The sequence below is a fragment of the Neomonachus schauinslandi genome, chromosome 14, assembly GCF_002201575.2.
Source record: "Neomonachus schauinslandi chromosome 14, ASM220157v2, whole genome shotgun sequence".
NCBI lineage: Eukaryota > Metazoa > Chordata > Mammalia > Carnivora > Phocidae > Neomonachus > Neomonachus schauinslandi.
In genome coordinates, this window is record NC_058416.1 from 60,713,065 (window position 1) to 60,724,647 (window position 11,583).

The 11,583-nt window shown below is 38.2% G+C and overlaps 1 protein-coding gene across 1 annotated transcript; it reads left to right on the forward strand.

Moving 5' to 3' along the window:
• The first annotated feature begins 8,859 nt into the window (after positions 1–8,859).
• Positions 8,860–9,753, forward strand: MC2R (melanocortin 2 receptor). The gene has a single exon (XM_021683026.1). The coding sequence runs from the start codon at positions 8,860–8,862 to the stop codon at positions 9,751–9,753; it is 894 nt and encodes a 297-aa protein (XP_021538701.1).
• Positions 9,754–11,583: the final 1,830 nt, after the last annotated feature.

An 11,583-nucleotide genomic window follows, 5' to 3' on the forward strand; every position in this document is an offset into this window, starting at 1 on the left:
GAAAAGCAAAGCTGGTGGCATCACAATTCTGGACTTCCAGCTCTATTACAAAGCTGTCATCATCAAGACAGTATGGTACTGGCACAAAAACAGACACATAGATCAATGGAACAGAATAGAGAGCCCAGAAATGGACTCTCAACTCTATGGTCAACTAATCTTTGACAAAGCAGGAAAGAATGTCCAATGGAAAAAAGACAGTCTCTTCAACAAAAGGTGTTGGGAAAATTGGACAGCCACATGCATAAGAATGAAACTGGACCATTTCCTTACACCACACACCAAAATAGACTCCAAATAGTTTAAAGACCTATGTGAGACAGGAGTCCATCAAAATCCTAAAGGAGAAACACAGGCAGCAAACTCTTCAACCTCAGCCGCAGCAACTTCTTCCTAGAAACATCGTCAAAGGTAAGGGAAGCAAGGGCAAAAATGAACTATTGGGACTTCATCAAGATAAGAAGCTTTTGCACAGCAAAAGAAACAGTCAACAAAACCGAAAGACAAGTGACAGAATGTGAGAAGATATTTGCAAATGACATATCAGATAAAGGGCTAGTATCCAAAATCTATAAAGAACTTATCAAACTGAACACCCAAAGAACAAAGAATCCAATCAAGAAATGGGCAGAAGACATGAACAGACATTTTTCCAAAGAAGACATCCAAATGGCCAAGAGACACATGAAAAAGTGCTCAACATCGCTCGGCATCAGGGAAATCCAAATCAAAACCTCAATGACATACCACCTCACACCAGTCAGAATGGCTAAAATTAACAAGTCAGGAAAGGACAGATGTTGGCAGGGATGCGGAGAAAGGGGAACCCTCCTACACTGTTGGTGGGAATGCAAGCTGCTGTAGCCACTCTGGAAAACAGTATGGAGGTTCCTCAAAAAGTTGAAAATAGAGCTACCATACGATCCAGCAATTGCACTACTGGGCATTTACCCCAAATATACAAATGTAGGGATCCGAAGGGGTACGTGCACCCCGATATTTATAGCAGCAATCTCCGCAATAGCCAAACTGTGGAAAGAGCCAAGATGTCCATGGACAGATGAATGGATAAAGAAGATGTGGTATATATATACAATGGAATATTATGCAGCCATCAAAAGGAATGAGATCTTGCCATTTGCAACGACGTGGATGGAACTGGAGGGTATTATGCCAAGCGAAATAAGTCAATCAGAGAAAGACATGTATCATATGACCTCACTGATATGAGGAATTCTTAATTGCAGGAAATAAACTGAGGGTTGCTGGAGTGGGGGGTGGGGCGGGAGGGATGGTGTGACTGGGTGATAGACACTGGGGAGGGTATGTGCTCTGGTAAGTGCTGTGAATTGTGCAAGACTGTTGAATCTCAGATCTGTACCTCTGAAACAAATAATGCAATATATGTTTAGAAAAAAAAAGAAGAAGAAGATAGCAGGAGGGGAGAAATGATTGGGGGAAAATCGGAGGGGGAGCGAACCATGAGAGACAGTGGACTCTGAAAAACAAACTGAGTGTTCTAGAGATGAGGCGGATGGGAGGAATGGTTAGCCTGGTGATGGGTATTAAAGAGGGCACGTTCTGCATGGAGCACTGCGTGTTATGCACAAACAATGAATCATGGAACACTATATCTAAAACTAATGATGTAATGTATGGTGATTAACATAACAATAAAAATTTTTTAAAAACCTTCTGGTTGAAATGATAAGTAGTAAAAAAAAAAACAGTAGAAGCATGAGAAAGAATTTTAAAAAAACAACATTTGTATGTATTATTTGGAGAAGTGTCTGTTCATGCCTTTTGCCCATTTCTTGACTGGATTTTTTGTTTTTTGGGTGTTGAGTTTGAGAAGTTCTTTATAGATCTTGGATGCCAACCCTTTATCTGTTATGTCATTTGCAAATATCTTCTCCCATTCCGTAGGTTGCCTTTTAGTTTTGTTGACTGTATTCTTTGCCATGCAGAAGTTTTTTTATCTTGATGGAGTAAATGTATATAGACTAAATGTTCCAGTCAAAACACATAGGGTGACTGAATGGATAAACAAAACAATATTTATGCACACTACATAGAGGAGACTCACTTCAGATCTAAAGACACACAGAGACTGAAAGTGAAGGGATGGAAAATATATTCCATGCAAACTGAAACAGAAAGAAAGCTGGGATAGCAGTACTTATATCAGACTAAATAGAGTTTAAACCAAAGAGTGTAACAAGAGACAAAGAAGAGTTTTACATTACGATAAAGGGATCAATCCAACAAGAAGATATAACACTTGTAAATGCCTATGCACTCAACATAGGGACATCTAAATAAATAAAGCAAATATTAACAGACATAAAGGGAGAAACTGACAACAGTACAATAATAATAGGTGACTTTAACAACCCACTTACATCAATAGATAAATCATCCAGACAAAAAAATCAATAAGGAAACACTGGCCTTAAACAACCCATTAGACCAGGTGCAATCAATATTCTTTTCAAGTGCACATAGAACATTCTCCAGAGTAGACCTCATGTTAGGCTACTAAGATTGAATTTAAGATTGAAGTCATATCAAGCATCTTTTCTGACCACAATGGTATGAAACTAGAAATCAATTACAAGAAGAAAACAAACATGTGAAGGTTAAACAACCTGCTACTTAACAACAAATGTGTCAATGAAAAAATCAAAAAGGAAATAAAAAAATACCTTGAAGCAGATGAAAATGGAAACACAACAGTTCAAAAATCTGCAGCAAAAGCAGTTCTAAGAGGAAAGTTCATAGCGATACAAACCTATCTCAAGAAACAAGAAAAATCTCAAATAAACAGTCTATCCTTACACCTAAAGAAATTAGAAAAAGAAAAACAAAGCCCAATGTTAGTAGAAGAAAGGAAATAATAAAGATAAACAAAATTGGTAAACCTTTAGCTAAACTCATCAAGAAAAAAGAGAGGACTCAAATAAAACCAGAAATGAAAAAGGAGACATTACAAGTGATACCACAAAAATACTAAAGATCATAAGAGACTATTGTGAATAGTTATATGCCAACAAGTGGGATAACCTAGAAGAAATGGATATATTTCTAGAAATGTGCAATCTTCCAAGACTGGATCAAGAAGAGATAGAAAAACTGAACAGACTGATAACTAGTAATGAAATTGAATCAGTAATTTAAAAAAAACTACCAATAACTTCATAGGTGAATTCTACCAAACATTTAAAGAAGAATTAATACCTATTCTTCTCAAACTATTCCAAAAAATTGAAGAAGGAAGGATGCTTCCAAACTCGTTCTATGGGGCCAGTATTATCCTGATACCAAAACTGAAGACATCACAAATAAAGAAAATTATAGGCCAATATCCCTGATGAACATTGATACAGAAATCCTTAACAAAATATTAGCAAATCAACTTCAACTATACAATAAAAGGATCATACACCATGACCAAGTGGGATTTATTCCAAGGATGCAAGAATGGTTCAACATCCACAAATCAGCCAAAGTGATATACCACGTTAATAAAAATAAAAATAAAAATTATATGATCATCTCAATAGATGCAGAAAAAGCATCTTATCAAATTCAATATTCATTTTATGATTAAAAACTTTCAACAAAGTGGATATAGAAGAGAATGCCGTATCACAAACCCACAGCTAATGTCATATTCAGTGGTGAAAAGCTGAAAGCTTTTCCCCTAAGATCAGATACCACAAAACAAGAATGTCCAGTCCTGCCACTTTTATTGAACACAGTATTGAGAAGACTAGTTACAACAATGAAAGAAGAAATAGAAATAAAAGGCATCCAAATTGAAAAAATAGTAAAACTGTCACTATTTGCAGATGATATATATATATATATATATATATATATATATCCCTATATATATATATCCCTATATATATACATCCCTAAAGACTCCATCAAAAAATATTAGAACTAATAAATTAATTCAGTAATGTTGCAGGATACAAAATTAATATACACAAACCTGTGGTATTTCTACACACTAATAAACTATCAGAAAGAGAAATGAAGAAAACAATGTCATTCACAATTGCATAAAAAAAATAGCTGGGGGCGCCTGGGTGGCTCAGTCATTAGACATCTACCTTCGGCTCAGGTCGTGATCCCAGGGTCCTGGGATTGAGCCCCGCATCAGGATCCCTGCTCTGCGGGAAGCCTGCTTCTCTCTCTCCCAATCCCCCTGCTTGTGTTCCCTCTCACTCTGTGTCTCTCTCTGTAAAATAAATAAAATCTTAAAAAAAATACAGAAGAAATTTAATCAATGAGGTGAAAGATCTATGTTCTGAAAACTATGAAACATAGATAAAAGAATATACCATGATGAAAGAACATACCAAATATACCATGCTCATGGATTAGAAGAATTAATATTGTTAAAATGTCTATACCACCTAAAGCAATCTACAGATTCAACACAATCCCTATCAAAATACCAATGGCAATTTTCACAGAACTAGAACAAAGAATCCTAAAGTTTGTATGGAAATACAAAAAGACCCAAATAGGCAAAGCAATCTTGAGAAAGCACAAAGCTGGAGTTATCACACTTTTTGATTTCAAACTATACTACAAAATGATAGTAATCAAAACACTATGGTCCTGGGGCGCCTGGGTGGCTCAGTCATTAAGCATCTGCCTTTGGCTCAGGTCATGATCCCAGGGTCCTGGGATCGAGCCCCGCATCAGGCTCCATGCTCTATAGGAAGCCTGCTTCTCCCTCTCTCACTCTCACTGCTTGTGTCCCTCTCTCACTGTGTCTCTCTCTGTCAAATAAATAAATAAAAATCTTTAAAAAAAAAAACACTATGGTACAGACACACACACGCAAAAGACACATAGATCAATGGAACTCAGAACAGAGCCCAGAAATAAACCCACACTTATATGAATCAGTTTATCTTTGACAAAGGAGGCAAGAATATACAGTGTGAAAAAGAAAGTTTCTTTAATAAATGGTATTGGGAATACTGGACAGCTACATGTAAAAAAATGAAACTGGACCACTTTCTTATACCATTTACAAAAATAAACTCAAAATAAATTAAAGACTTACATGTAAGAATAGAAACCATAAAACTGTCAGAAGAAAATTAGACAGCAAGCTCTTGGATATTGGTCTAAACAATATATTTTTTGGATCTGTCTTCTAAGGCTAGGCAAAAAAGCAAAAATAAACAAATGGAACTACATCAAACGAAAAGACTTTTGCACAGCAAAGGAAACCATAAACAAAAGGAAAAGGCAACCTACTGAATGGGAGAAGATATTTGCAAATGATATAGGCATTAATATCCAAAATATATAAAGAACTCATATAACTCAATATGAAAAGCAAACAATCCAATTAAAAATTTGACAGAGGACCTGAATAGACTTTTGTCCAAAGAAGACATACAGATGATCAAATGACACATGAAAAACTGCTCAACATCACTAATCATCAGGATAATGCAAATCAAAACCACAGTGAGATATCACCTCACACCTCACAGAATGGCTAGTGTGAAAAAAAAAAAAAGAAAGAAAGAACAAATGTTAACAAGGATGTGAAGAAAAAAGAACACTCCTGAACTGTTGATGGGAATACAAAATGGTGCATCCACTAGGGAAAACATTATGGCGTTTCCTCAAAAAATTAAAAATAGTAGTACCATATGATCCCGCAGTTCCACTCTTGGTATTTATCTGAAGAAAATGAAAACACTAATTTGAAAAGATACATGTACTCCTACGTTCATTGCAGCATTATTTGCAATAGCCAAGATATGAAAGCAACCTAAGTGCCCATCAATAAATGAATGGATAAAGATGTAGCAGAAAGAGAGAGAGAGAGATAGAGAATAGAATATTACTCAGCCATAAAAAAAGAATGAAATCTTGCTATTTGTGACAAAATGGATGGGCCTAGGGGGCATTATGCTAAGTGAAATAAATCAGACAAAGAAAGACAAATACTGTATGATTTCACTTACATATGGAATCTAAAAAAACAGACAAAACAAAACAGATACAGAGAATAATCTGGTGGCTGACAGAGGGGAAGGGGGGTAATAGGGAAAATGGACTACAAGGTACAAACTTCCATTCATAAACTAAATAAGACACAAGAATACAATGTACAGCATAGGGAATATAGTCAGTAACATATAACAACTGTTACTGTAATTAGATTTATTGTAGTAATTGCCTTGTATGTATATAAATGTTGAATCACTATTCTGTACACCTGGAACTAATATAATATTGTATGTCAACAATACTTTAATTTAAAAAAATGAATATATATACCAAGTTTGATCACAGTTAATGCACTCAGGTAGAAGACAGAAGTCTCTTTCCAGACAGCATCTCCATAGGCAGTTCATGCTGGACACAACCTTGGGCCCTGCATTACTTGGTTCTCCAGAGAAGCAGAACCAACAGAAGATGATAGATATAGACAGATGATAGATAGATGATAAATGATAGATAGATGATAGATGATAGATTAGATAGATGATAGATGATGATAGATATAGATAGATAACAGGTGGTGATGATAGATAGATAGATATAGATAGATAGATGATAGATAGATAAAGAGATCAGTTACAAGAAATAGGCTCACACTATTTTTTTTTAAAGATTTTATTTATTTATTTGAGAGAGAGAATGAGAGAGAGAGAGCACATGAGAGGGGGGAGGGTCAGAGGGAGAAGCAGACCCCCCGCTGAGCAAGGAGCCCGATATGGGACTCGATCCCAGGACTCCAGGATCATGACCTGAGCCGAAGGCAGTCGCTTAACCAACTGAGCCACCCAGGCGCCCTAGGCTCACACTATTATAGAGGCTGAGAAGTTTCAAGATCTACAGTCCACAAGCTGGAGACCCAGGAGACCTGATGATGTAGTTCCAGTCAGGAAGCTGCAGCCTCAAGACCCAAGAAGAGCTGATGTTTCTGTTTGAGTCCAGAGGCAGGAAAAGACCAATGACCCATCTTAGCAGTCAGGCAGAAGGAGTTCCCCCTTACTTATGGGAGGATTTTTGTTCTATTCAGGCCTTCAACAGATTAGATAAGGCCTGCTGGGGAAGGCAACTCGCTTTAATCAGTCTACTGATTCAAGTGTTAATTTCACCTGAAAACAACTTCACAGATATACCCAGAATAATGTTTGATAAATATAGGTCACCTGGGGCCCAATCAAGTTGACACATAACATTAACCATCATTGGCCCCACCCTCTCCAACAGATGTAGACACATGAGTGCACACTGACAGGATACTGTACTTCCCAGGGCCTAAGTAGGTGGAACTAGTGTGACTAAGCATCCTGGTTTGCCTGGGGCTGAGGAAGATGCCAGGGACACTGGCTTCTCAGTCCCAGGCAAACAGGGACAAGGTGGTTAGCCTAGGTAGAACCTTATCAGTTGCTATCGCCTGTCACTTCACTACTTTCTTAACATTGACCTACCTAACCCATAAACTTTCACCTTAATACTTGACCTCTGATCTCAGTCCTTTGTAATGAAATTAGTTCCTTTCCAGGAGAAACCTCACTATAATATAGTAATGTGTGCCTTTTGAACTTTTGATCAAAAGCTACATTCCTAGGGACGCCTGGGTGGCTCAGTAGGTTAAGCGGCTGCCTTTGGCTCGGGTCATGATCCCAGGGTCCTGGCATGGAGCCCTGCATCAGGCTCCCTGCTCAGTGGGGAGTCTGTTTCTCACTCTCTCTCGCTGCTCCTCTCCCTTCTTGTGCTGTCTGTCTGTCTCTCTCTCTGATAAATAAATAAATAAGATCTTAAAAAAAAAAAAAAAGAAAGTTACACTCCAGATTCACTCTCTCCAGGACCACCTTACAACATGGCCACTGGCTTTCCACACACTCAAGTGAAGGGTAATTAAACTCCATCTCTTGAAGGGAAAAGTATAAAAAAATCTGTGATCATACCTTTAAACCCACCACTTCAGCAAAGGCAAATTTGACACATTTCATAAAACTGCCTGTGTCCAGCCATCTGGAAACTAAAACAGTAAAAATTCCACAAGCTATCACCAGAAGCAGACTTCTCAGAGTTGTTCAATTATGACCTACTCAGCCCCTTCTGCCTGAGGGAAACTGGATCTTCTGGTGCCATAATTCAACTCCAACACCTTGAAATTATTGGGAGTCTCCAGAAATACCACTTTTATGAGTTCTATCTTTGAAACAGAAATAATAACACGTATTTTGGGGATGGTACATCAAGACTCTTGCCATTATGCCATAAGCTGTAGGGTCAGGCAGTGATCCAGAAAGACAAACAGTAAAATAGAAAGGACCTAAACACCTCATTAGTTCATTGAATCTAGGCACCACCTCCAAATCAAAGAAGAGTAGTTGTGTGTTTCCTGTTTCTACACATGTCTTTCATTTCTTTTACTTCTTTTTTTCATTTTAATCTATCTCATTTAATCTATCTCACACACAGTTGGATTCATGAGAAGAAGGATGGGGTGTAGAAAGGGGAGAGGACAAAGGACAATCTTTATTTTTATCTCTGGGCTTAAAATTCCACAAAAGATACAGAGAAGTTAAAATGAGGGTCCAGTAAACTGCTTTATTTAAATACCACACCATCATATTTCATAGAAGCAATAGAGCTTTCTTAAAGATAATGTGACTTAGTTTTTATTTTATTTAGACTATTTTGCAACTGATGTTGCTATATATTCTTTAGGTGGCCTGGTGGTTTTTACCTCAGACTTCCAGCAAGTACTACAAAGAAGAAAATATTCTGAAGATCAATCAAGCTTTCTGTCAAGTCAAAGTAACAACCTTGTCTTAACCACTAGCGGGAGAAATGAAGCACATTATCAATCTATATGAAAACATCAATGATACAGCAAGAAATAATTCAGACTGTCCTCATGTGACTTTGCCAGAAGAGATATTTTTTATAATATCCATTATCGGGGTTTTGGAAAATCTGATGGTCCTTCTGGCTGTGATCAAGAATAAGAATCTCCAGTCACCCATGTACTTTTTCATTTGCAGCTTGGCCATTTCTGATATGTTGGGCAGCCTATATAAGATCTTGGAAAATATCCTGATCATGTTCAGAAACGTGGGTTATCTCAAGCCTCGTGGCAATTCTGAAACCACAGCAGATGATATTATCGACTCGCTGTTCATCCTCTCCCTCCTTGGCTCCATTTTCAGCCTGTCCATGATAGCAGCTGACCGCTACCTCACAATCTTCCATGCTCTGCAATACCACAGCATTGTGACCATGCGCCGTGTCACTGTTGTCCTAATGGTCACCTGGACTGGCTGCATAGGCAGTGCCATTACCATGGTGATCTTCTCTCATGACATCCCCACAGTGATCACCTTCACATCGCTGTTCCCTCTGATGTTGGTCTTTATCCTGTGCCTTTATGTGCACATGTTCTTGCTTGCCCGTTCCCATGCCAGGAAGATCTTGACCCTTCCCAGAGCCAACATGAAAGGGGCCATCACACTGACCATCCTGCTTGGGGTCTTCATCTTCTGTTGGGCCCCCTTTGTCCTTCATGTCCTGTTAATGACGTTTTGCCCAAATAACCCTTACTGTGCCTGCTACATGTCCCTCTTCCAGGTGAATGGCATGTTGATCATGTGCAATGCAGTCATTGACCCCTTTATATATGCCTTCCGGAGCCCAGAACTCAGGGATGCATTTAAAAAGATGATCTTCTGTAGCAGGTACCAGTAGAATTATTGGTCCCTGATTTTAAGAGCCATGGAGATAATGCTGTCAAGTGACAGAATAACATGACACACCAACAAATGCTAATGCGTTCCAACTGTCCTTTTCCTTCCTTAATGTGCATTATCCCACTAACTGGTGTTTGTAATAACTTAGTCCTGTGTGAAGAGTCTTGCTGTAGGTACAACTTTTATAAGTAGAGAGATAGAATAATGTATTAAAAAGAATGACAGAATACAAAACTCAGAAAACAATACAAGTCTGAGAGCTTTGTGCTAAGGTAAAAACTTGTTCTTCTAGATATCTATAGAAGAACTAGCAAGCCTCTTGTTGGGGTTGCTTTTCCAAGCTGGAGGTCATTGTAATCAATTTCTATTTTTTTAAAAAATTTTATTTTATTATGTTAGTCACCATAAATACATCATTAGTTTTTGATGTGGTAATCAATTTCTAGAAGTTAAAGTGCCAGGACAAGTACTCAGGGCACAAACTACAATGTCTTTGTAAGCAAGCCAAAGGTGCCAATAAATTACTGCAACTGAATTTGCCTATCTTGCCCTACCACACAGAATCCCTGCTCTCCCTCCCTCCTTCCTGTGTGCTTGTTTTACTGTATGCCATCTCAAATCTTTTTTTCAATCTTTTTTTTTTTTTAAGTGGGCTCCACACTGGGCATGGGGCTTGAACTCATGACTCTGAGATCAAAACCTGAGCTGAGATCAAGAGTCAGACACCCAAAAGACTGAGCCACCCAGGCACCCCATCTCAAATCTTTTTAGAAACAAGTAGGGTATAAATTATAAATGTCAATTAAGCAGCTTTGCATTTCCAAGAATAAAAGAAACTTGTCTGTTAGTCTTCTTAGCTCATGTAGTATTTCACTGGCCTTAAAATCATTTCCTGGCTAAAACTCTCATGCATTAAATTTCAGAGGAGTAAATAAAAATTTAATACATTTGGTTTCTATGTGGAAATAAATAAAGGCCAGAGGAAAATTGTGACTATTTGAAGAAAGTATAACCATTCTTTGTGTATTTGTCTGAATGTAGGGGTAAAAGAAAAGAGACCCCAAATCCCAATATATAATTTGTAGAATAATTAGAGTGTGTGTGCATGTGTGTGTGTTTGCCATGATTTGGGACTGTGGGGGGAACCAAAACCAAAATACCACTTCAAGAAGCCATGGACTGATGAAGAACATGGTAACTCCTTCCACAGATGAGTCTAAGAGGCAGATGCAGTCACTGGGAAATTTCATCCTACTGTTAGCCACAGGAAAGGTGCCAGATATTGAAAAGTGGCATTCCCAGTGACAATATAGAAATAAAATTGGTAAGTTCATCCATTTTAATAGCTAAAGATAAAGCTTAAAAAAGAAGCAAATTCTGAACATAAGTCCTTGCTAAGTTGGAGAGTAACTTAAAGGGATGAGTGATGAGAGAGAAGAAAGAAGTAAGCTCCTTAAATCCACAGAGCAGGGCTGCTCAGTACCCACTGAGAGGGGCTGCATCTTCTGGAAGAGGCAATACTTGACCCTCCAGAGAGTTTTCCCTGAGTTGCCAAGAGCAGAAGCCAGCCACAAATAGGACTGCTGGTCTGGTAGTGGTGAGTAAGGGCAGGGCTAGGTTGGGAGAGATAGGTAGGGAATTACGTGGTCAGGCTCACAGAAATCCCAAAAATGTGGAGATGTAAGGAAACCAGCGATAAGGGAACAAACCAGACCACCCTGCCCTAGGTTTTGGCGGGGGGTGTCTTTTTTAATGACAGTCACCTATGACCAACAAAGAATAACCAGACCCTATAAAAGAAGTAAGCCATTAAAGATGTTATCACCTG